The sequence below is a fragment of the Cnephaeus nilssonii genome (assembly GCF_951640355.1).
Source record: "Cnephaeus nilssonii genome assembly, chromosome: 16".
NCBI lineage: Eukaryota > Metazoa > Chordata > Mammalia > Chiroptera > Vespertilionidae > Cnephaeus > Cnephaeus nilssonii.
Window position 1 is genome coordinate 5,870,183 of NC_137087.1, and position 26,250 is coordinate 5,896,432.

The following is a 26,250-nucleotide window of genomic DNA, read 5'->3' on the forward strand; positions in this document are numbered from 1 at the left end:
CTGAGCCTGCGGGCGCGCGGGCGGGGCGCAGGCGGGTCCGCAGGGAGGACCCGGCGATGCATCCTGGGCGGTTGGGCGGTGCGGGGCTCGGACCCGCCCTCGGCGCTGGGAGGGCTCCTGGGGCTGCGCAGAGGCCGGGAGGCGGCAGGGAAATCTCCTACTGCGGGCGGGCGCCAGGTCCCGGCTGCCTGCCGGTCGGGGTTGGGGGGTGAGGAGGTGGAGGTGGGAGAGCGCTCTTGGGGAGAGGTTGGCCGAGACCCCTGCCGGCTAAAGCCTCCCCCCCGCCCCCCAGGGCCGGTCCAATGGGACCTGCAATGTCCCGCGTTTCCTGCCAGGAGGGCCCAGGAGGCGGGGCAGGAGCGCTTCCACCTGTTCATTCAAAGACAGGTGTGACCGCGCCTGCAGCGTTCAGGTCCCCGGGACTGGCCATCAGGGAGGTGCCCGCAGGGACGTGACCTTTCCCTGCGGACTTAGTAAGGGGCCAGGACCGAGAAGGAGTGGGAGCACTCAGGTCCTAGGATCTCGGGGCGGTTCCCTGAGGAGTGGCTCTGCTCATTGTGGTGCCTGTTTAATACCACAGAACTCTAGCGCTTTAATTGGGTTTGGCGGGGAGGGTTACCTCAATATCCTAAAAACTGCCCAAGAATGCGATCTCAGTCATCACTGTCAGTCATTCGGTACCTGCTCTGTGTCCGGCAGTGAAGTGGTGTTTTGTATTCAGTATCTCAGTTAATTCTTAAATCCCGACCCAGATGCTGTTGCCATGGCTTTTCAGATGAAGGAAGACGGCACAGGGAGCTGGACAACGTGCCCAAAGTCACATGCCGTCCCCGGCGGGTGTCTGAACCAGGGCTGTGTCTACCCTGGGCCAGGCTTTCCACGACGCCAGCCTCTCTAAATGCCCAAATGCCGGCCCTTCCGAGGACAGTTCCCGGCTCCAGAGCCTCAGGGGACGTGTTGGATGGCGAGAGCCCGCCTTTCTGCCCCGGAAAGCACCCAGGCGCCCGGCAGGCATTCGAGCCTGGGCACTGCGGGGTCCTCTCAGTTGGAAGTCAAGGGGTTTGAACAACAACCTCTCTGCTTCTAACAACCATGATCCCCCCTAAGCCTTCTAGTGGCCCTCCGTCCACTGACACCCCCCCCCCCCATATTGGTATGTTATCAATGCCAGCAGCTGGAGGGAAGAGTCCACAGCGGGGCCCCAGTGGAGTCCTTGCAGAGATGACGGGGCCTGGGCAGCGGAGAGCAGGGGCGGATGGGGAGGTGAGGACTCACCAGGAAGTGGGGGGCAGATTGAGGGAGAGGGCAGAGCCCACGGAGGCACAGCTCTTACTCAGCATCAGATCACTTATTCTGGCTGCAGCTACTTCTCAGAAGGTTTGACTAAGTGTCTTGATGTAACCTAGCTCTCGCTAATGCTACACACAGCTGTATTCACCCACAGCCCCTGCCCCCATGCCCCTCACCTTTATACCCACAGCCCTGCCCCCTGTGCCCCTCACCTGTATACCCACAGCCCCTGCCCCGTGTGCCCCTCACCTGTATACCCACAGCCCTGCCCCCTGTGCCCCTCACCTGTATACCCACAGCCCTGCCCCGTGTGCCCCTCACCTTTATACCCACAGCCCCTGCCCCATGTCCCCCTCACCTGTATACCCACAGCCCTGCCTCCTGTGCCCCTCACCTTTATACCCACAGCCCCTGCCCCATGTCCCCCTCACCTGTATACCCACAGCCCTGCCCCCTGTGCCCCTCACCTGTATACCCACAGCCCCTGCCCCTGTGCCCCTCACCTTTATACCCACAGCCCCTGCCCCGTGTGCCCCTCACCTTTATACCCACAGCCCCTGCCCCGTGTACCCCTCACCTGTATACCCACAGCCCCTGCCCCCGTGTGCCCCTCACCTGTATACTCACAGCCCCTGCCCCATGTGCCCCTCACCTGTATACCCACAGCCCCTGCCCCCGTGTGCCCCTCACCTGTATACCCACAGCCCTGCCCCCTGTGCCCCTCACCTGTATACCCACAGCCCTGCCCCCTGTGCCCCTCACCTGTATACCCACAGCCCCTGCCCCATGTGCCCCTCACCTGTATACCCACAGCCCCTGCCCCGTGTGCCCCTCACCTTTATACCCACAGCCCCTGCCCCATGTGCCCCTCACCTTTATACCCACAGCCCTGCCCCCTGTGCCCCTCACCTTTATACCCACAGCCCTGTCCCCTGTGCCCCTCACCTGTATACCCACAGCCCCTGCCCCGTGTGCCCCTCACCTGTATACCCACAGCCCCTGCCCCCTGTGCCCCTCACCTTTATACCCACAGCACTGCCCCCTGTGCCCCTCACCTGTATACCCACAGCCCCTGCCCCCTGTGCCCCTCACCTTTATACCCACAGCCCTGCCCCCTGTGCCCCTCACCTTTATACCCACAGCCCTGTCCCCTGTGCCCCTCACCTGTATACCCACAGCCCTGCCCCCTGTGCCCCTCACCTTTATACCCACAGCCCCTGCCCCGTGTGCCCCTCACCTGTATACCCACAGCCCCTGCCCCCTGTGTCCCTCACCTTTATACCCACAGCCCTGCCCCGTGTGCCCCTCACCTGTATACCCACAGCCCCTGCCCCGTGTGCCCCTCACCTGTATACCCACAGCCCCTGCCCCGTGTGCCCCTCACCTTTATACCCACAGCCCCTGCCCCGTGTGCCCCTCACCTGTATACCCACAGCCCTGCCCCCTGTGCCCCTCACCTGTATACCCACAGCCCTGCCCCCTGTGCCCCTCACCTGTATACCCACAGCCCTGCCCCCTGTGCCCCTCACCTTTATACCCACAGCCCCTGCCCCCATGCCCCTCACCTGTATACCCACAGCCCTGCCCCCTGTGCCCCTCACCTGTATACCCACAGCCCTGCCCCCTGTGCCCCTCACCTGTATACCCACAGCCCTGCCCCCTGTGCCCCTCACCTTTATACCCACAGCCCCTGCCCCCATGCCCCTCACCTGTATTCCCACAGCCCTGCCCCCTGTGCCCCTCACCTGTATACCCACAGCCCCTGCCCCCGTGTGCCCCTCACCTGTATACCCACAGCCCTGCCCCCTGTGTCCCTCACCTGTATACCCACAGCCCCTGCCCCGTGTGCCTCTGTGCACTCCCTCTGTGGAATGCCCTTTCCCACACCGTTTCAGCGACTAAGCCTGATCATGCTGAGCAATCCTCTGTGAACTGCTGATTCTACCACCAGAAAGAGCCACCAAGTGCTTCCTGTACCCCTTAGCCTGCCCGATGCCCCTCCTTCACCCCAGCCTGGAGCCCCTTGAGGAATATTGACTTGGCGGGCGGACCCAGCGCACTCCACCGGGTGACTGAAGCGCACTCCGCTTCCTCAGGACAGTTCAGGCCGGGGCAGGCCGGGGCCGAGGCCACCCAGGAGGGAAGGACATAGGCGACCATGTGGCCTGTGACTAAAGCAGCCTGGGGCTTTTCTCCCAGCCAGAGGAGGGCAATGAGGGAGACCTAGTTAGGGTCCCCTCCCACTTGTTTTGGTTAAGCAAACACCCCCAGGCGCTCGTTCTGTGCAGCTTCCCCCCCCCCCCCCCCCCCTTTAAGTCACTTGGGCTGCTGTTCCCAGGATCAGTGCTGGAAGGGAGCAGAGGTGCAGAGGCTCTGGGCTGAACCCCAAAGGCTGCCTGGAAAAGACTGCGAGGGGCACAGAATCTCTTTCCCTCTCTCTGCCCTCAGACCAGTTCCCAGCGCCTCTCGGTATGAGGGGATCCCCGGGGCCACTGCAAGGGACACGGAGCCCCTCCTTCCTGAGGCTTACCCCCCCCCCCCCCCCCCCCGCTCATTCCACGGGCTCTGGACCCTCTGTGTCCCTCTGAGGCTGCGGGAGGGAGGGTGGAGCGAGACAGGAGCAGGTCCAGGCCTGAGTCGAACACAAGGCGCTTCTCTGAAGGCACTGTCCCACTCCCCTCACTGGCAGGAAGCCGAGAGCAAGGAGGACCAGGTCTCCCAGAGTAGGAGGGACCCCCTTTCCCACTGTGCCTCCGCCCTCACCCCCTAGTGGTCCTGGTCCCTCACTGTGTCCCCCTGCATCATGCCAGCAGCGTCGAAGGGCTGCTCTGGGCCAGGCGTCGCCAGGCACTGAAGGCGCGTGGGAAGAATTCGTGGGCAGAACTCCCCAGAAGGCATCTGCTGAATGCACATGTCTTGGTGGGATGGTCACCCACCTGCATCCGTGGTCCAGAGCCAGGAAGACTTTCCGTCATGTGTGGACAAAAGGGGTTCAATGGGAAGTAGCCCCGCGGGGTGACCAGTTCCCAGCTGGGCAGGCCATGGTGGGCGTCCCGCCCCAGGCCCACGGCTGATGGGTAAAATGCTGGTCTGCCTCACCAGGCCCCGTCCATCGTGACTGTGCATCCAGGTGGGCACACCTTGGAAATGAACAGAACCCCCTTTAAGAGAGCATCGAGGCCGAAACCGGTTTGGCTCAGTGGATAGAGCGTCGGCCTGTGGACTCAAGGGTCCCAGGTTCGATTCTGGTCAAGGGCATGTACCTTGGTTGCGGGCACATCCCCAGTAGGGGGTGTGCAAGAGGCAGCTGATCGATGTTTCTCTCTCATCGATGTTTCTAACTCTCTATCCCTCTCTCTTCCTCTCTGTAAAAAATCAATAAAATATATTAAAAAAAAAAAAAGAGAGCACCTAGGCTTGGTAACTGCCCTGCAGGCTGGACCTCCCATGCTCTCTCCCACCCGCAGGCCGACTTCCCTGCCCCCCTTCACCCCCACGGGGATAAAGAGCTGCAGGCTGCCACTTCTCGGAGGCCTTTATATCAGGCCGCGGAGATCTTCACGAACTTGCGCGTGGTCCTTGCGCAGGGGCCGCTCGTCCCTGTGTCGCCCGATTTTGGTACGTGTGCCCGAAGCCGGTGCGTGTCTGCTGAGCTCTCGCTTCAGGCCAGGCGTCTCCTCTGCTTGGCTCAAATGACGTTTTTATAAAGTTCTCTGCACGTGTGGACGCTTTATGTCGACGGTGGTTCTCAACCTTGGCATCGTGTCGGGGGCTTTGAAAACGAATTGCTGGTCCCACCCCGTGGCCGGCCTGCACCGCGGTCACTGGGCGCTGTAGCGGCTCCGCGGGCGATGCAACGTGCGGCAGGCCTGAGAGCGCCACGCGGAAGATACCCGCGTGTCCCAGAGTCTGGGCCCAGAGGCAGTCTGCCTGTTGTCCCCTCCGGGGGGCGGGGGGGGGGGTTCTTCTCAGGAGGCGCGCCTTAGGCCGGTCTCCCATGAGGAGTGGCAAGGGGCATCGCTCCCAGCCCGCAGGAGGCAGCTCCACGCCGGGCAGAGCTGCAGGTGCTGGGTGTGGTCTGTGCACTGCACACACGGGTCCAGTAGCGGGGAGTGCGGCTGGGCTGGGGCTCTGCTGGCTGCTGGCTTGCCACGTGGTCTGGCATGGTAAGGGGGATGTGCTGCCTGGAGGGTAAACCTTCCTCTAACGTTTACCAACGTGCCATCTATACAGCAGGGCCCTGCTCCCTCGTTCCGGAAGCTGCACGGGGGACAGAGGGAGCTCCTTTGGAGGCGGAAGGGGAAAACATTGCTCCCTGGCCCCGTGGCCACAGCAGCCGGGCCCTGACTTCCTGGGGTCTCTGTCTCGGTTGCCAGGCAGCAGATGTTCCCGCTCCCCGCATGCCACTCCTGTCCGTGCCGGGGTGTGCTGGACCCGCTGGCTGATACCAATAGTGTGAGAGCTGATTATTAAATTCTCAGGCATTTTGCAAGCCAGTTGTTTGACACAGATATGATTAGAAATTTAATTATATAAACTTACAATGAAATAAGTCATATTAAAAGACAAAGGTAATCCATACTCAACACACATCATGTCCTAATTATTTTACTTCATTTTTCTACTGCCTACATTCTTAGATTATTCACATCCATCTGTCTGCATGGTGGAAATACTATTTGTGCTGGCTGATTCTGTGGGTCATCTTGACTGAGCCATGGGGTACCCAGCCAGCACAGCCAGCATTATTCTGGGTGTGTCTGGATGAAATTAACATTTGACTCAGTAAACGGAATAAAGCAAATTGCCCGACCTAATGAGGGCGGGCCTCATCCAGCCAGTGGGGGCCTGAATGGAACAGAAGGCTGACCTTCCTGATAGTAGTGTCTGGCTGCCTTGAGCTGGGACAGGTTTTCCTGCCTTTGGACTTGAATGAGTATTGGCTCTTCTTGGGTCTTGAGCCTGCTGGCCTTTGAACTAGAACTACACCGTCTTGGGTCTCCAGCTTGTGGACTGCAGATCTTGGGACTTCTCAGCCTCAATAATTATGTGAGCCAATTCTCTCTCTCTTCTCCCCCGCTGCCTTGGTAAAAATCGAAGAAAGTCTTACCCTCCTGGCAGCAGATCTATCTATCTATCTATCTATCTATCTATCTATCTATCTACCTACCTACCTACCTACCACGTCTCTACCTCTACCTCTACCTCTACCTCTACCTCCTATTGGCTGTTTCTCTGAAGAACCCTATGCTGTGACTACACATCTCTTCCCAACTCCATGTTTATGGCTTGAAATTGATGGTGATGGGAGTATATTCACCAAGAAAATCAGCTAATGCTATCAATTAGAACTAAGCTTTCTTCTTCTTCTGGAGAACTGGTTGTTAAGCATTTGTCAGCACACCTCTGGTCATTCCCTACCACGTTCACCGTGTGCCCAGTCACTGCTGACGCGCCACTGTGAGTGGAGTGCCAGGCCTCCACCCAAATCTGTTCTCCCCTTCATCCGGGGCACGTACAGCTGCTCGACATTTCCCTGCCTCCTTGCAGTTTGCTGTGACAGTGTCCTGGCCATGGTTTATGAGATATGGCACTTCTAGGCCTGGCCCACAGGACTCCTCCCCTCAACACTCCCTCAGAGTGCCATCCCTTGCTGGTGGACTAGAATGGGACTATCTTGGAAGTCCCATAGAGAAGATGGCAGTGGCCCCACAGCCTGGCCCCTCAATGACCTAGTGGAGCCGAGCCCCCATTGCCAACTTGGAAACACTCAGATGGTTGTCAGAGGGAGAGCTATTACATAATTGGTCCTCTTTGTTACTACGGCTGACCTTCCCACCGGATAAACACTCCACCTGCCTTTCTTTGCCTACCCAACTTTGATGCATCCTTCTGGACCCTGTTTCAGCATCACCTCCTGACTTAGTGCCCCATGCTTAGAGTTTGGCACCTTTACTATCTCCCTATCACCCATGCCCAAGAACATGGGTACTGAGACATGGCTTTGGGGACTGAGCTGGTTCAGATACCATAACCTTTGGTCCCAACCTTCACTGTAGCACTTGTTACACATCCCCCTGAACTTTGCAACAGCTAGTGTCCCGGCAGCTGGACCAGGCATGCTTACTGTGTTGAATGAATGACTGAGTGGTGTGCCAGCTGGGTTTTCTGGTGGCAGGTGCTGGGTGAGAGCTTTATCAGGGACTAATACCTGTAAACATTGGGTTCCCGGAAGTACTACTCACCGAAGAGTCTCTGCTCAACTTGGACGACTGTCTGGGCTCCACATTTAAGTGGGCAGCATTCAGATACAGACTTCATTCCACTACAAAGTATCACTGTGGGTTCTCAGAGGGAAAGCTGCTGTTAGGGAGTGTGTGGAGCCGGCAGTGGGACCAGCCCTGCCACCAGGGGGTGGGGTTTGCTCAAGGAACTGTGAGAGTGGCAGGGATGATCCTAGACCACCAGGCCTGACCCTGGGCCAGGCAGGGTCCCCTGCCGAGTTCCTGCTTCAGACAGTCAGAAGCTGAAAGGAGAAGGAAATATGATCTCACCAGTGGGTTTCTGGGACCTGGGGACAGAATGTGCTGAGGTTTCAAGAAGCTGTCACCCTTGCCCTAAAGCCGGGGCTGGAGGTCCGGGTCACAGCTGGCATCAAAGCTGCCCAGGCTCAAGCAGCCACCCTGTCCTCACACAGGCCCAACAAGGAAGCAGTCTGAGACGATTTCCCTTCCCCAGCGTCACAGTTAGAAAGCGATGAGTCACCACTTGGGTTGTTCTGCATTACTGAAAACCAGGCTTCTCCCCGTGGAGACACCTGCGTGCTGTGCGAAGGCAGGGACGGGGCAGATGGAAAGGCGCACATTTCCCAGGCCTTCTCTCTCACACTAGCACCTCTCAACAAGGTCAAGGTTCCTCCCATGCTCCTCTCTGCAGGCAGACCAGCCCTCTGCGGGTGCGGCCTCCACCTGCTCTCCAATCATTTCCCCTCCTGCATCTCCAACCCCTCCCTCTCTCACCGGTCCTAGATCCAAGCTGACAAACACATGTGTCTCTCCTACACTCAGAACAGATCTGCTCTGTCCCTGCAGGTGGTTACCTGTGGCCACGTGACCCAGGCTCCGCCATTAGGTGCTGCCTGGTTTTGATCTAATCTTGAGTGTGCATGAAGAGACCGAGAGGTGGTTAGAATGGCCCTCCCAGAGCTGGTGGCAGTGACCGCATCCTGCGTGGCGATGGTGGAGGTGCCCTGACCATGCACATTTGGGAAGATGATCCTTGCACCTCTTGCTTTAGGCCCGCTTAACTACCACCATCCTTAGCTCCCCAGCTCCCAAAGGGGTTTGTTAACCTCTGATCAACTCCCAGTAAATTCCCCCTTCTGGCTTTAGCTGATTTGGGTTGCCTTTCTGTGACCTCAAACCACAGAATTCTGATGCTTATATCATGCCTCTCAGCCCATGTTTTCACGTTCCTCTTCTCTCTCACTTCCTAATCTAACTCAGCGGGGGTCCATTTTCCCACCGATTGCATTTCCTTCCTTATTTCCCCAGTTATGCCCTGTGCTAATCACTGTATGTCTCAGCCAGGAAGCCACAGGCGAGCCTCCCAGGCCCTGGCTCCGACCTTCTGCAGCCCGTCATCGTCATCGCGTGTCCTGCTGGCAACGGCTGACCGCCATCTCAGCCCAGCCGAAAGGTGCTGCAGGATGAGGCCCTGCTGCTCTGGCCAACACTTTTTCCTCCTAACCTTTATTTCCTCCTCATCTCCCTCAAAGTTCAGGAGCCTGGGTGTCCCCTCTGCCCTCCGTGAGTGTGGCCCGCACTCCTGCCTGCTCTAGTCTGCAGAGGGAGGACACACTCACAGGGCCAGCAGAACTGTTCTTTACAAGTGAAGGAGCAACGAACTCATTCTCAGATAATCAAAAATCGAGACAAATTACTGCCAGCACGCCTGTCCTACAACAACGCTAACGGGAGCCCTGAGGCTGGAATAGCTATCTCTGCACCTCTGGGCTCATCTCCAGATAGTAACTTGGATCCACATAAAGAATAAGGAACACCAGCAGAATGGTATAATACATACATATTTAAGACAGTATTAATGTAATTTCTTGGTAACGTCTCTTTTTTCTTACCTGACTTACAAGATAACTGCATAAAACAACAATGATGAATCTATGTTGCTGAGCACACAATGTATAAAGATGTAATGGGTGATGATAACGTAAGTGGGAGAGGGGATTATGGAGATATATAAGGAAGATTTTTATACACTATTGATATTAAGTTGGTATTAATCCAGACTAAATTGATATAAATTAAGACGTATTCTTACAGTGTAGTGATTGCAGGGGGGAGGGGATGGGTGGGCAGAGATGAAAGAGGGTATGGGGAGGATAAATAAAAGAAATGACAAGGCAATTAAGAGAGTATGCCAAAAATGAAGTACTAATTTAAGATGTGAGGAACAAAAAGAATATGTAGCACATAGAAAAAAAATAGCAAGATAGCATGTCCTTCCTTATGAATAATTATATTAAATGGAAATAGATTAAAATATCCAATTGAAAGGCAGAGGTAGGCGGAATGGATTAAAAACATGATCCAACAATAAGTACACTATCTACAGAGACTTACTTAAGATTCAAAGACATAAAGAGGTTGAAAGTGACAGGACGGGAAAAGATACTCCATGTAAACAGTGATCAAAAGAAAGGTGGAGTAGCTGTACTGAATTCAGACAGAAAAGACTTCAAGACGAAAAATTATTATAAGAGAGAAAGAAGGACAATGTAAAGCAATGAAAGTCTATCCATCAAGAAGATATAGCATCTATAAACATATTCACCTAATAATAGGGTACAAAAGACTATGATGCAAAAATAGACAGACTTGAGAGAATAGACAGTGAACAATAGTAATTGAAACCTTCAGTATCCCACTTTCAATAATGGACAGAACATCGGTAAGGAAAGGAAGACTTGACCAGCACTATAAACGAACTCAAGCTAACCGCCATTTATAGGACTCCACCCAACAGCAGCAGAACAGACATTCTTCTCAAGTACACATGGAACATTCTCCACCAGAGAACAAACACTAGGCCACAAAAGAAGTCTTAACAGTTTTAAGAGGATAGCTACTCTCATCACTTCTAGTCAACACTGTGCAGGAGGTTCTAGCAAGGGCAACTTAGCAAGAAAAAGAATGAGAGACATCCAGATTGGAAGGAAGAGTAAAATTCTGTTCACAGATGACATAACCTTGTGTAGAGAAAATTCTAAGGAATCTACTAAAAAACTTTTAGAATTAATAAATGAATTAAGCAAGTTTCAGGGTATAAGATTAATATAAAAAATCAATTGTATTTTTACATCCTCGCTATGAACAATCTGAAAATGAAAATAATTCCATTTATACAATAGCATCAAATAGACTAAAACATATAGGAATAAATTCAATAAAAAGTGAAAACTTATATTCTGAAAGCTATAAAACATTCTTGAAAGAGATAGAAAAAATATCCAAATAAATAGAAAAACATCCAATGTCCATGGATTGAAAGATTTAACATTGTTAAGATGGTGATAGTCCTCAAAATGATCTACAGGTTTAACACAATCGCTGTCAGAGCCCACATGACTTCTTTGTAGAAAATGACAAGTTGATTCTAAAATTTATATGAAATCGAAAGAGGCCCAGAATAGCCAAAACATGTAGCCTGGGCATGAAGCCCCGGTGTAAGGCTGATTTTCACCAGAGCACAGGCAGATGCCTTGTCATAGATGTTGACTTAACGTGAAACTTAGGCCTGAACCTCTTTGTCTATGGGCAGAGGGGTGCTTCCTACTCTGCACCCTACCTACTTTGTTCTCTATCTCTCTGCACCTCTGGGCTCATCCGTCTTCCCCCCATAGCCCAGCTCAAGCCCCCGGGTGGCTCCTGAGCAGGGTGAGGTGGCTCTGTTGGGGGTATTGGAGGGTAAGAATTGAGCAGGCGGGTTGGGATGGTCTAGGCAGGAGATGATTAAGGCCCCAACTAAAAGCAAAACGCAAATGCTTTTCATGGCCATGAAACAGCCCTGCTGCATCTCACAGTGCGAAGCTGAGTGGATGAAGAGCGAGAAACGGGAATCTGACTTCTGGCTCCATCATCTTGATCTGAGTTACCTTGAGCAAGTCCCTTAACATGTCTAAGCCCGCACCTCCCTGCATCAGACGGAGACGATAATATCTGCCATACCTACCCCAAGTGGGTGGGAAGGCTGATAGTGTGCGCTCTTTGCAAACTGCCAAACAGTATATAAGGACGTGCACAAGAGTGTGTGCAAGCGTACAGCTGTGCATTGACCCAATAAACTCTGGGAGAACCAGTACTGGTTCATTCTTTCCTAAGATTTTGTCCCAGAGAGCTGTATTTTCATCTACAAGTATACAGATGCTCCTGCAATACTGCAACCTCAGGAATGTGCTGTCGCAGCCTCGCAGCAGTAATGCAGTCTCCGTGCTTCCCGGCGAACGGCAAGGCTGTGCCGCACCGGAGGGGAGCTGACTCACTAGCTGCGATTTGCCTTGCTCTCGTTGGCAGGTGAGGCTTGGGTTTCGGTCACTGATTTCATGCCTTTCCAAGTGTTGCTTCTCTGTCTACAGCTTTGCATAGCTTGCCCGGCAGCCTCTCCGTGTGAACCCTGAGGGGGACGTGACTTCAGAGGGAGCGAGTCCACCCACTCCATGGCTCCCCTTAGCTTCTACCTCCTGATGGACTCCCCACTTTCTTGTTCTGTTTGCCGCCGTGTGGACGGTGGAGAGGCACCACAGACAGAGTCTGGGCTTTGGGATCAAAACCTGGCTGAGGAGATCACACACGCCACGCCCTCTCTGAGCACCGCAAACACCTCAGCTGCAAAATGCGGATGGTCAGAGCCACCTCCTAGGGTTGCTATGGAGACCGGGCAGTAAAGCAGGTAGCATGCTTGGTATGGATTTGACCCTCCACAACATGTAGGTGTGTGGCTGCCTCTATGCCGGTTATCAACTAGATGAGCAGAGAAGCAGGAAAAGGGCCCGCCCATGCAGGAGCCTAGAATCTAGTGAGAGGGAGGCAGACCCGTGAGACTGCGCATGCTCCCCCTCACACACGTGCACACTGTCTGCACTTTCCCAGGCCGATGATCACACAGGTTCAGGGGCCCATGTTCCCCCCGAGCTTGACTTTATCATGCACACATGAACACGTATGTGCAGACTGACAGGTGCCCACGCTTCCCCTGACGGGCATGTCGCAGAGCCGCCGGGAAACGCTGTGGCCTGCTGTCCGCAGCTCCGCTCCTCTGCCCGCTGCTGCCCCAGGTGGGAGCTGGGCGCCCTGCAGGGGCCTCCCGTGTGCTGGCGGCGCATCTGCCGGCCCTTCCCACGCTTACCGATTATTCTGGGAATATTTCACTCTGGTCAACAATAAGGGCCAGCCGACATGCCAGGCCCTCAACCAAAGGACTTGTATGCATGCATATAAGCACAACCAACGGACGCAAGACACTGGGAGGGGGGTGAGGGCATGGGCCGGGGGGTAGGAGAGGCTGGGGGAAGGTCAATTGGGAAAAAAAAAGGAGACATATGTACTACTATTTGCAATACTTTAAACATAATAAATAAATAAATATAAAGAGCAAAAGCATCTGGTCCCAGGGTGTCTGCTCACTAAATGCGCCTCTGTGGCCCTCAGGGCCCCCGCCTGCCCGTCCAGCGTGGCCACCTCTGGGGGCTGCGGGTCTTGTCTAGTCCCCCTCCTGCCCTCCAGCAGCCCGGGGTGGACTGCCCGGCCAGGGGCAGGTTAGGGGCCACCTCTGTGCTCCGGGGCCTTAGAGGTGCCCACTGCTCCCCGCTGCCTCCAGCTGGCCGCCGGCACCGGCCAGGGCAGCGGGTCTCTGGCGCTGTGAGGGAAGGCTGCGTGGCAGTTTCCATTCCAGCTTTGTCCCAACTCTCCTTCTGGTTCTTCCAGAAAACATCGTCATTGCACAGCTTCCCAGGCACCTAACGGCTCTCCTCTCCGTTAGAGGCGCATCTGCAGCGGCGCCTTGGGAGGTGAGGGGGAGAGTGGCCGCTGAGAGGGGGAGCATCGCTTCTGCCCAAACACAATGAAGCGGACTAAGTGGCAGACGGCCCCCGGGCCCTCGGCTGTCCGTCAGGGCACCTCTCTACCCCTTCAGAGCCCTGCAGAGCAAAGGGGCACCCTGGATGCTAAAGACACCTGAACCCAACCCCAAGTTCCGGGGTGGCACAGAAACGGCCACAGTGAGAACATTCCGGGGGCACATCCCAAAAGAGGAACCTGGTGCAGAGGGTCACGGTGACGCATCTGCTCTCATATTTCTAAGAGGAAGTCACATTGGTTATAGACGATCACTTCCTGATCTGACTCTGGTTGAGTTTTATTCTCCATGTGAAATAAAATTCCTTAATTTTAGGGTGTGCGTACTTTTCAATTACATTTAAAAATATTTTTATTGATTTCAGAGAGGAAGGGAGACAGAGAAAGAGATAGAATCATCAATGATGAAAGAGAATCATTGATCGGCTGCCTCCTACACACTCCCCACTGGGGATGTAACCTGCAACCCAGGCATGTGCCCCTGACCAGAACTGAACTCAGGACCCTTTAGGCCGTAGGCCAATACTCTATCCACTCAGCCACACCGGCCAATCAGTCAGTTGCCTTCTGTACACTCCCCAACTGGGGATAGAACCCGGAACCTGGGTATGTGCCCTGATTAGGAATTGAACCCACCACGTTTTGGTGCATGGACAAAGCTCCAACCAACTGAGCCGCGGGCCAGGGCTAGCTCCTTTTCTGGAGTCGGCCTTCTCTGCAGTCACACTTGACTCCCAGAGCCGGCTTGGCCAGTGATGAGGAGCTTGACCCTGGACAAAGCAGCTATTCTCTCCACACCTCTGTTTCCTCTCCTTTAAAATGGGGACACCAACACCATCTGGCAAGGGCTGGAGAGAGGATCTAGTGAGAGGACACACGCGCCTCTGGGTAGACCAGGGAAACGTAGCCCTTACACACCTGCTTCCTGCAGTTCAGCCTCAGCCCAGGGCCTGCCCCTCCAGCCAAGACGTTCCAGTAGGACAGCTTTTATTTGTAGAAAATGCGAGAAGAGGCCTGTAGGCAACTTTCAGACTTCCGAGATATGACTGGGAACGGAAAGGCTGTGGCCTTGAGCCGTCTCATGGCAAGGAGAGGAGTGCGCTGAGCAGTGGCTCCGGGCAGAGGGGCTCTAACCATACGGAGGCTCTGCTCCTAAGAGCAGTTGTCATTTCTCTGAAAATAACGCTGATTCTCTAGAGAACCACACCTAAGCCACATGGTGAGGAGGAGCAGCAGATGAAATGTCTATGTGCAGTGTGGGGTGATGGCCTGTGACCCTTACTCCCAAACCCAGCTGGTTACGGCAGGCCTTTATGGTCTGTCCTCCTTGTGTCCCGAGTCCAGCCCAGGGCCCAGCTCAGGAACCCAGTATGAACGGGTGTTGGCAAGAAACAAACTGGGTGTGAACCCTGACACCCCAGTCTTGGCCCCTCAGAGCTTCTTCAGGACTAATGACCTCTGCATGGCTGATCTCAGCCTCCAGGTTGACTAACACCATGTGACCCCAAGCTCCCACCCTATATCACATGGTTGGTCTTTCTGGGTTGGGAAGCCCATTAGGTGGAATAGTCAGCCCTGCCCTAAATGAAGGCACTCCTATCAGAATGACAGAGATTACCTCCCAGAGTCCAAGGTGAAGACCAGCCCTCTTTCTGAGCGAGGTTAAATTCCCTACCACACACTCATCAATTTTGGAAAATTCTTGGCCATTATTACCTCAAATATTTCTTCTTTCCTCTTTCTTCTCTTTCTGGTATACTAATCATGTGTTCATTACACCTTCTGAAATTATCTCACAGTTCTTGGATGTCATTCTGCTTTTTTGTTCTTTTTTCTCCTTGCATTTCAGTTTTGGAGTTTTCTGTTTGGAATGACATATTTTCCTTAGCTGGGTCCAGACTGCTGATGAGCCATCAGAGGCATTCTTCATTTTTGTTGCAGTGTGTCTGATTTATAACATTTCCTTTTGATTTAGAGTTTCCATCTCTCTGCTGACATTAGCCGTCTGTCCTTGCATGTTGTCTACTTTTTCTTTCGAGTCCTTAACATGCAAATCATAATTACTTCAAGTTCTCTATCTGATGATTCCCAAGTCTGTCCATATCTGACTTTGGTTCTGATGCTTGGCTAGTGTGGGCTGGGGTTCACTGTGTCCCTTCCCCAGGTCAGCTGGGCTCTAATAACCCAGCAGGTTAGGCTGTGATTGACTAGTTTCCCCTGAGGCCAGGCCTTGTTAAGAAGAACAGAGCCCTCTGACATTTCTAGATGATTTCTCCCCACCCCCACCCCTCCCCCTGCCCCCGCTGGAAGCTCAGGGGATTTTTCTCTGTGGGAACCTGGGTGGGGACAGCTCTCAGTGTGTCCACACTGCTCATCAATGTCAGCTCAGACATTCTTCCTGGCGCTGCTTCCCTGGGGTTTCCACTTGGGAGCCTCTGCTCCAGTAAGTCGTGACGCCCTGTGCTCACCTGTCCCTCCGACGTGGGGGCAGTGGTTTGTCCTGGGTCCTCCCCTCTCTTTCGGATCTTAGAAGGTTTGCTGATTTTTCAGTCTGTTCTGCTCATTACTTGCTGTTAGGACAGAGAGGTGACTTCTCTGTTCCTATGTGCGTTTTCCTGCTGTTTAGCATGTTTTGTAATTTTCGGTTGGAAGCCATACCTAGTGTACTGGATGAGAGAAGCTAAGGTGAATAAGTCTTAGTTTGAGGTTTTAAGCTCATCTGGCTGGGGGCTATTCTGTGTTTAACATTCATTGTATCTGTAGGTGGCAGAGGCTTCCATTCTCTCTAATATCCTCATTTCCCCTCCTCTGTAGTCTTTGGGTTTTCCTGACAACCCTTCCACAGAGTCGAGCCCTGCATTTATTTCCACTGTCACGGGGTGTTAAGGTATGAGAGGGGATGCATTTTTGTGGTCTCAGGGTCAACGATCAGTCTTTCTGTGGCCCGAGTCCCTCCCTGGTATGACCTTTGGAAGTATCACATAGCTTCTTTCTCTCCTACTGGAGGTGGCTGACTGCCCTTCCGCCAGGTGGCTCAGCCTCCGGTAACTTGTTTTAGTTGCAGAGCAGGGCTTTGTTACTGAGAAAGCTCTGTTCCTATTTAAAAACTGTTACTTTTCCCTTCTCCCTGCCCAAAACACAGGGGGATTTTTCGTGATTCTTCATCCTGAGAATCTAGAGTCCTTGGAGGGAAACCCACGAAAGGGTAGGGCCTCCCGATAGTGGCCCCAGGAGTCCCTCCCACTCAGGCTAGTCCACACGCTAATCCCATCAGCCTCCAGCGAGCAGCCCATGTGCCATTTGATGTTCTCGCCAGTTCCTGGCTCCCGCGGCTCCTGCTCTGGGGAAGCTGGTCCTGGCTGCTATTTTCGGAGTTCTTCTGTCTCTAGATTTGGGGCGGTGGTTTACCTGGGACCTCAATTCTCTGATGGGTCTAAGAAAAGTCACTGATTTTAAGTTTGCTTAGCTTTTTCTTTGTAAGGACAGAAATGACAATTTCTAAGCGTTTTACATGTTAAAGATGGAACCAGGAGCCGGGGGCTTTAAAATTTTATAACTTCTGCATAATGACTATACTTTATCAAACAACTCCTACTACCCCTCTTTCCCCCTCCCCCTGGAAGATCCTGATTTAACCCCCAGAGGCCCACAGTCCACATGGAACTTCAGAGAGCAGCTTCCTGCAGACGCCTTGTTAGATGAATGTGAATGCCAGTTTTGTTACCTGCTGCACCACAGGGCCTGGAGCAGTACCTGACACAACAAGTGTGTGCTAAGTGACCAAATAAATGTTCACCCTTCATGAGGGACCCACTGAATCAACTTCCCAGACCTGGCCACCTTAGTGACCCCAGCTAGCTCTCATCTCTCTGACAGTCCACCTTCCTCCGGGACCCTCAGTGGGCTGGTCTTGGGTTTGCATTCCCTGGACACTGGAGAAATAAGACTGGGTGCCTGGCTCCAAGGATAGAGTCCCTGTGTCCTTACACAGAAGTTCCACCGGAAACAAACTCATCACTCCCAAAGGAAAAAGTTCACAGCCAGAGGTTAACAGTAGGATCCATGGTATGTTTGCTTAGCTCTGTGATGAAGTGCCTGGTTTCAGCAAGACTGCCCTGTGCCACCCAAACCAAACATCCTGCTGCTACCCAGCTGGAAACCCCAGACATCCTCAATGCCTCGCCTGCCAGCACTGCAAGCACTGTCCATCTTTTCTCCCTAATATCTCTCAAACCTGCTGTCCCTCTATATTCTCATTGACTCAGGTCCGCAGGAAGGCCATCTGACCTCCATTAGTCCTCTCTCCATGCTGTTCATTCATTCATTCATTCATTCATTCATTCATTCACTCACTCACTCAACAAGACACTGTGAAAAGGGCTCTAACATTAACCTTTGCCCTTACCCTCTAAGTGGTGCTTGAATAGTGACCAAAAAAGTACTAGTAGTGGAAATAAAGCAGGTAGGATAGAGCCCGCATCTTAATAGGAGAGGGGAGACAGATAATAGATGAAATAAATAAGTAGTAAGCTGGACTTCTAGCTATGTATGAGCGATGAGGTCAGCAAGTCATCTTCCCCAAATGCAACTATAAATCTAGACAAAATTGACAAAAACAACCATTTTCATTCTCTGGAATTGACCAAAGGCATGCAAGTCTCAAAAGCACTTACATTGAAAAACTGCTGTGCCTTAGGGAAGAAGAGTGGGAGTCTGATGTTCTTGCCTAGGGTATCTCACTCCTCCAGCTCAGTCATCACAGAGGTTCGGCGAGGGTGGGGCACATCAACTCTGCTCACAAAGTCAAAGTGGCTTATTCAAGTCTGAGTGGTGAAAGATGCCCTTACCAAGAGGCATTGTCAATGGAATAGGCAATCTTGGCAGTAGGTAAATGGAGAGAATCAATGCTCTCTCTGAGGTTGTAGTCATTTTGGGGGCACACATGTTTTGACGTAGGCTACATGCATGTCCAGTGGAGACCAGAGAGGCTCACTGTGCCCCACACCTCTGCCAGCCCTAAGATTGTGGCCATGCACAGAGGTGATATGAAGGCCCAGAAGAAAATAAGAGCCATGGAAAACCTGAAATAGCCTAAACTTTGACAGCATTTCCCTGCCCCAAACATGATCTATTGGTCAAGAATGGAAGATTTACTGGCTCAAGATTTGAAAAGAACATTGGTCCAGTCATTGGCTGGTCACTGAATTGCACAGAAACCCCTAGGAAGTCAAGCTTAAAAATAAAAGGGAGAATAAAAAACAAATATAAGCAGTAATATTAGTGACTGCATACCATGGGGGTGACAGATTTATCCAAACAACTTACCAAATAAACAATTTAACAACAACATTACATTACTTAATGGGTAAATAAGAATCCAGAATTTCTATATTATCTTAAATGTCCAGTTTTACAAAAAAGTAATAAGATATATAAAGTAATAGGCAAAGCTGACTTATACTCAGGAAAAAAGTCAATAGAAACTCTCTGACTATTCCCAGATTTTGTATTTAGCAGACTAATACTAAAAAAAACACAACAACTATGTAAATGTGTCTAAATAACTAAAGGAAAAAAGTTTAAAGAATTTAAATGATGTATGACAATAATGAAAGAACAAATAGAAAATCTCAAAGAGATATAAAATGTTTAAAAATAGAAATTATTGAATTTAAAGTCCAATAACTGAAATGAAAAATTTACAACAGGGGCTCAATGGAAGATTTGATATGGCAGAAGAAAGAATAAGTGAATTTGAAGTGAGAGCTATAGAAATGATCCAGTCTGAAGAACCTAGAGAAACTCAGAACAAAACAATTGAAGAAAAAAGAACAGCCCCTGAGAGACCTATAAAGCAACATTAAGCATGCCAATATGCATGTAATATAAGTCCTATAAGGAGACAAAAGAGAAAAAGGGACAGAAAAATTACTTGAAAAATTAGTGGCTGAAAAGTGCCCAAATTTAATGAAAAAATATTATTTTCCACATATAGCAAGCTCAAAAAAAATCCCAAAAGGATAAATAAAAGGAGATCTATACTTCAACACATTAGAGTAAAACTATTTAAGAGAAAGAGCAAATCTTGAAAGCAACAAGAGAAAAATAACTCATCACATAGAGGAGACCATCAATATAATTAAGAGCTGACTTCTCATCGAAACAATGGAGGCTAAAGTGGAAGGACATATATAAAGGGATGAAAAACAACAAACTGTTACCCAAGAATTCTATATCCAAATAGCTATATTTAAAAAACAAAGGTGAAGTAAAGACATTTCCAGATAAATAAAGATGGAGAGAATTCCTGGCAGGCAGATCTGCCCTATAAGAAACACTAAAGGAAGTTCTTCAGGGTAAAAGGAAATGAAGCCCAGCAGTAAGAAATGAAGCCCACAGGAAATGATAAATATGTGGTTAATATTTATCTGTAAATAAGTCATGCAGCTCTTGGTTATGGGATACATTCTGAGAAAAGTGTCCTTACGCTGTTTTGTCATTTGCAAACATCCTAATGTGCACTCACACAAACCTAGATGGCCCAGCCTATTGCACACCTGTGCTCCATGGCATAGCCTACTGTTTCTAGACTGCAAACCTGTGCTGGTAATTTCTTATGTATCTAGACGTAGGAAAAGTATAGTAAAAATATAGTACACAAGATTTAAAAGAGGTATACCTGTGACAGGACAATTATGTTGAGTGGGCTTACAGGACTGGAAAGTACTCTGAGTCACTTAGTGAGCAGTGAGTGAATGTGGAGGCCTAGGACATTACTATACACTACTGCAGACTTTATGAACACTGCACGCCAGTATCATCCCAAACATGTAAGTAATGCAGTGCAATATAATGTTACGATGGCTACGGTGTCACTAGGTGATAGGAGTTTTCCACCTTACTAAAATCTATGTGACCACTGTCATATAAATCAATTATTACAACAGTAGTTTTGGAGTTTATAATGTATGGATGTAATATATATATATATATATATATATATATATATGACAATAATAACACAAAGGAGGAGGAAGGAAATAAAACTACCTTGAAGCAAACTTTCTATTTTTACTGCAATTAAGTATTCCTCTGAAATAGATTAAAATAAAAATGCATATTGTAATCCCTAGAGCAGGGATGTCCGGCCGGAGAGCCATTGAAGGCCTGGGAAATCATTGGGTCTGGGCCTGATAAGGCATTAGGGGTGAGTTAATTAAATGTGTGACCAAATATAGCAGGCTAATTTTTAAGTTGGTAATTTTGTATGATGTTATAGATATCCAAACGGCCCTTGGCAGAGAAAGGTTCCCCACCCTGCTCTAGAGGAAACACGAATTAAATAACAAAAATAGAGTAAAAAAAAAAATCAGTGAAAATTAAATGGTATACTGGAAAGTATATAATACAAAGAAATTAGTAAAGAAGGAACAGAGAAGCAAAAATAAAAGTGACATATAGAGCACAAATTACTAAATGGTAAAGGTAAATTCATATCAATAATCACATTAAATGTGGATGGTCTAAATACTCTAATCAAAAGGCAAAATTATCTTCATGATTCAATTATTTGCTGTCTAAGAGATTGTAGATTGAATGACACAAAACCATTGAAAGGAAAAGCATGAAAAAAGATATGTCATGTAACATTAACTTTAAGACATCTGTAGCTATGCAAATATAAAATAGACAGTAGGAAAAGAAACAGAGAATTATTTCACAACGGAAAAAGGGTGAATACATCGGGAAGCTATAACAATTATAAATATATACAGACTTAACAAGACAGCTTCAAAGTACATGAAGAGTTGGAGATTCCAATATTCCAACCTCAATAATTGTAGAGCAGCTAAGGAGAATATCAGCAATGATACAGAAGGCTTGGATAAGAGTACCGACCAATTCTCCCTAATTGATAGGTATAGGACAGTCCTCACCATGACTGTGGAGTATACATTATTTTCATGTACACATGGACCATTCTGCAGGATAGACCATATGCTGGACCATACAACCGTAAATCCACTGGTAAGTGGATAAACAAAAGGCCCATCCATACGATGGAGTCTTATTCAGCTAAAATGGAACAGACTGCTGATACAACAGACTGCTGATACAGAACATGAATGAACCACAGAAACCGAATGCCAAATGAAGGGGGCCTGATGCAAAAGACTTCACAGCCGATGATTTCATTTACACAAAGTGTCCAGAAAAAGCAAATTTATAGGTACATGAGGCAAATAGAGGCTTTCCTCGGGCTAGGCGTGGGAGTGCGAAGTAACTGCAGTGAGCACAGAGGAACTCTTCTGGGCGATGTAAATATCCCAGAACGGGATTATGGCGATTGTTGTATAATTCTATGAATTTATTAAGAAGCATTGAATTATACACTTAGAACGGGTGAATTCTCAGTAAAGCTAATGAAGTATCTAACTATGTGAGATAATAAAGACTACCGTGAAGAAAAGTAAGACAGTAAAAAATTAGTGCAGCCATTAGTGTGGTTTGCCAAATACTTTCAATCCTCTCCTTCTAGGCACGCAGTAGGGCTGTACTTTCTGAACTCCTGGTGTGTAGTTGGGGCAGTGAGTTTTGAGTGGAGTGTGACTTACAGACAAGGATTTCATTGCCAACGTGAGAACCTTCTGGAGCTCAATCCCTCCCTTCGCCATGTGGCCTGGCTGCAAGCACCACCTGAGATGATGGCTGTGCCTTTAGCCTGGGTCTTTGAGTCATTGGTGGGCAGGTAACCCGTGCCCCAGTTGCAATGTGACACAGACAGGCAGTTAGCGAAAGCCTCAAAGAAGGTGCCATTCGGGTAAAAGTCTGAAGGAGGAGAGTTTGTGAGCCACGCGGATCTCTGGGGGAAGGTGTGCTGGAGCGAGGGCAGAGCACACGGAAGACCGGGCACGCCTGAGGAATACCGAGGCGGCACTGCTGGTGCTGAGGCATGTGGGTGCACACGGAGAGATGGGATGGGTAAGGGTGGGCTGGATGGATGGGAGTCCACGGGGAGGTGCTGTGCTAGTGACAGGTCTCATCAGATTTAGGCTTTAGGAGCCTTGCCCCAGCTGCAGTATTGGGAAGACATGGAAGGGCAAGGGTGGGATCAGCAAGACCAATGAAGAGGTGAGCGTTGACTTCATATCCTGCTGCCAGTCATTCTTCTACAAGCACCTGACCTCATCAGTCCGATGCTTACTACTTCCAACAGCTCCCATTGCTCGTGAGAAAGCCCAAGTTTCTCAACGTGGCACCCCCTACCTTTCCACGCTTCTCAACTACCTCACCCCTTTCTACCTTCAGTCCCCTCCCGCCCAGGCTGCCATTCTCCTAGGACATACTCTTGCCTCCCTACCTGGAAAGGTCATGTGAACAAAGCCACTGAGTTGGGCAGGCATGAGGGAGGGGTGCGATGGAGGACGATGCCCTTTCCAAGGTGCCCCTTGGTCCTGACGGTCGGCTTGTGGGTCAGGAAGTTGGGGACCTGAAGGAATAGCTTCGTTCGGAGCTGCTTTCTTCACTTTGGACTCTGACAGGTGTGGGCAGAGGCCACCATCTTTCTTGCCGCTGTGGCTCAGGCGTGCAGTGGCTGCTCATGGTGGAGAGTGCCCAGAGGGTCACCTGCAGGATAACCCCCCACCCCCATCCTTAGGAGAGGCAGGCCGGCGGTGAGCAGAGGTCTGGGAGGCTGCTGAGCAAAGTGGGCGCAGCTGGCTGGGACAGACAGGGGTGTCACAGGAACATTCTAACGTGCTAGAGCCACAGGTGCCCATGGCGGGCGCAAGTCTCAGCACAGGCCCCCGAAGGAGACCCAGACCTGGCTGGCCTCTGGCTTCCTGCTGCAGGTGGCTGCTGGTGTGACAATTGTGGGCGAAGTAAAGTGAAGTATGGCAGCACAGTTGAACCCCAAAGAATCTTCTGTTTACCCAAATTCCCTGAACATCTCAGTTAAAAACAAGCTCAGGTTCCTCAACAGTCTCCTCCAGAATCTATGGAGAGGGAAAACAGAGGAGGGGGAGGGGTGGAGAAGGGAGGGAGAGAGACAGAGAACAACCGAGACAGAGAGAAGGAGAGAGAGGGAGAGAGAGGGAGGGAGAAGAGACAGAAGGGCTGACCCAGACCAAGGATGGGAGGGAAGCCACTTCCCCGTGCGACTGACCCCCTGTCTTCCCAGTGGCGTTGCGGCCTTTTTGACAAAGCTGCCCCGATGTCTGCATGCATGTCATGATGTGGACGAACCTTAAAGCTATTCTCTAAGTCAAGGAAGCAGTCACTAAAGGACTCACGTCGCGTGAGTCTGTTCACGTGGACTGCGCAGCACAGGTAAGTCTGCAGAGACAGAGAGACCCGCAGGGCCGGCGGAGCGAGGGCGGGGTTTCTTTGGGCGATGAGAACATCTGGAGCTGGAGAGAGGTGGTGGGCCACAGACACTGTGCAAGTACGAATTACACGGAATTAACGCGTCACTTAAAAATGGTTAATTTTATGTGAATTTCACTGCAATAAAATTACTCCAAGTAAATGCTTAAAAAGTCAGGTATTCATGCAGTATCTCATTTGTCTTTCTTAAATGATCAGCATCTGCACCCTGAAGCCAGGAGACATGAAAATCTGGTGGCTGGAACCTTCAAAAAGGGAAAAGCAAGTGAGTTTTCCCTTCAACTCAGATGGTACTGGAACGCGGAGATTTTACAGACCCACAATGCATTAGGACCGGAAAGAGTTAAAGGCCCAATCAGCTGCTCCCCACCCTATTGCAGGAGGGAGTCCAGAGACCTCAAACACCCTGCAGGGCCCGCCCGCAGAGGGCCAGCCCAGCCTGGGCCCAGCCACCCGGCTTGCAAACACAGAGCCTGACTCCTTGCCCTACAAACACGGCGCAGACCCCCAAAGGCTGTGCAGGCTGCGGCCACCCTGGGCCCGCGCTGGTGCTTCCTGGCCCGCTGAGCGGTAGGGTCCCCCGGGAATTAAGGAATATGCTGATGCCTGGGACCCACCCTCGATCAATGAGAGGGCCTCCAGTATTTGCAACGCCTGGGATTTGACAAAGCTCCCTCCTGGCTCTCAGGCACAGCGGGTTCAGGAGCTGCCTTCCCTTCCCTCCCCCGCCGTCCCTGGGATTTCAATCCTCACCCGCAGGGCCAGGCTCCCAGCACCCGAAGCACCGCTGCACAGCCGCCTGGCCAACGCCGTGCGGCCAGCAGCACCTGCGGGACTCCCAGCTGGCACCCCCACCAGAGGGCCGTCCCACTTCTAAGTTCCCCCGGGCACTGTGCTGGGGTGACAGCCGTCCTCTCGGTGTCTGTCTAAGCGGCCGGCCCCACTGTTTCCAAGGGGCCCAGCACAGCCTGAGGAAGCACAGCCGCCCGGAAAGGATGCGCCGTACGCACCCCGGTCTGCCGTCCTCAGAGCCCAGGCTCGACGGCCGTGGCCACACCACAGGCTCCCAGGCTCCGCTGTCCAGGCAGACCTGGAACCGCTCCCCAGTTCGGGGTGAGCCCTGCACCCGGCCCAGTCCCTGGACCCTGGCTGCTCCCAGCCCACAAGCTGAGAGGGCCCCTGTGGGTGGCCTCGGGGGCCCCTCCCAGAGCAAAGGTAACCCTACTCCACACAGAATAAACAGAATTCCTACCAAAATATCTGGCCGCAAATGTTCTCCTTTTGCTGGAGGCCGTGGGCAGCATGGTGGGGGTGGGGCTCACAGGGTCCCGGGCACGGCTTTAGGAAGAAGCAGCCACACCCTCCAGCAGACAGGCAGCTCCGTTTGGCAGTGCAGGAGGCAGCACTTCCAGGAAACGAGGGCTAGAATGGCGTCTCCCCGGATTTCCAACAAGAGGCCTCGCTGTGAGGAATCGGCCCCCTCAGTGCAAGTGTCCCCAGGGGTCCTGGGAGGGCCTTGGGCAAGTCACGGGGCCTCCGGTATCAGTTCCTCAATCGGTGAACGGGAACAGCGATGGCAAGGACCCTAGGACGAGCAGAGGATGGAGATGGTGCGGTAAAAGGGCAACGCCTTCCACACGGGTCAGACACGTGACCTTCGCAACCTGCTGGCCTGGACTGGGAAGGAGCCGTGCTTCTGTGCTGGAAACCGGGCGCGGACAGCCATCCCCAACCTGCAGCGCGGCCCAGGGCCACCCCCCGCGCTGCTGCGGGCACAGTCCTTCCGGTGGGGCACGGGGCCCAGCGCGCCCGCACCCAGGCCAGGCTGCACCCTGATCCACTGGCCGCCACAGGCCTGCTTCTGTTCCATTTCTGGGGATTGGGCATCGTTGACGGTTGTAGAAAATCAAAGAGAAACCCTGGTTAGGAGACAGCCAAGTGAGGTCTGTGCGGCTGGCCTCACTTACGCCCTGCTGTGGTTGCACATACGGAGCTCAGAGGCCGAGGAGCAGCTGCGGGGGGGACGCCAGACTGACCTTCCCGCCGCGGCCTGTCTCCCTGCTCCCTGCCTCTGACCTTCCCGCCGTGGCCTGTCTCCCTGCTCCCTGCCTCTGCTGTGCTGAACTTGCACCGTGTCTGTGGTTCCAGAACCGACTGCAGTTGGGCAGATAAAACAAGCACAGCCAAGCTCCTGGCCGTGGGTCTCTTTCCCATGGTGGGGGTCCCTCTCACCCCTGGCTGCCCCAGCAAAGCTCAGGCTGCGGCTGCCACAGGCTGCTGGGCAGGCGGCCTGGGGCAGCGCTGTCTTGCTCTAGGCCTTGGCAGTGGGTGGACAGCCTCTGCAGCTGGGGTCCTCTGTTCCCTGGGGTCCTCTGTGCCCAGGAGTCCTCTGTGCCCAGGAGTCCTCTGTTCCCTGGGGTCCTCT

The 26,250-nt window shown here is 51.9% G+C and overlaps 1 protein-coding gene across 1 annotated transcript in view; it reads right to left on the reverse strand.

Annotated features, from left to right (window-relative positions):
• LOC307112511 (rho GTPase-activating protein 22-like) overlaps positions 1–25,184 on the reverse strand; it is a gene marked incomplete at its 3' end in the record, with an annotated part of 47,976 nt that extends 22,792 nt beyond the window's left edge. The window contains exon 1 of the mRNA XM_079793246.1: positions 25,078–25,184. Within this exon, the coding sequence (XP_079649372.1) occupies positions 25,078–25,129 (52 nt within the window). The 5' untranslated portion in view covers positions 25,130–25,184. The remainder of the gene's footprint in view (positions 1–25,077) is intronic.
• Between the last annotated feature and the right edge of the window lie 1,066 nt (positions 25,185–26,250).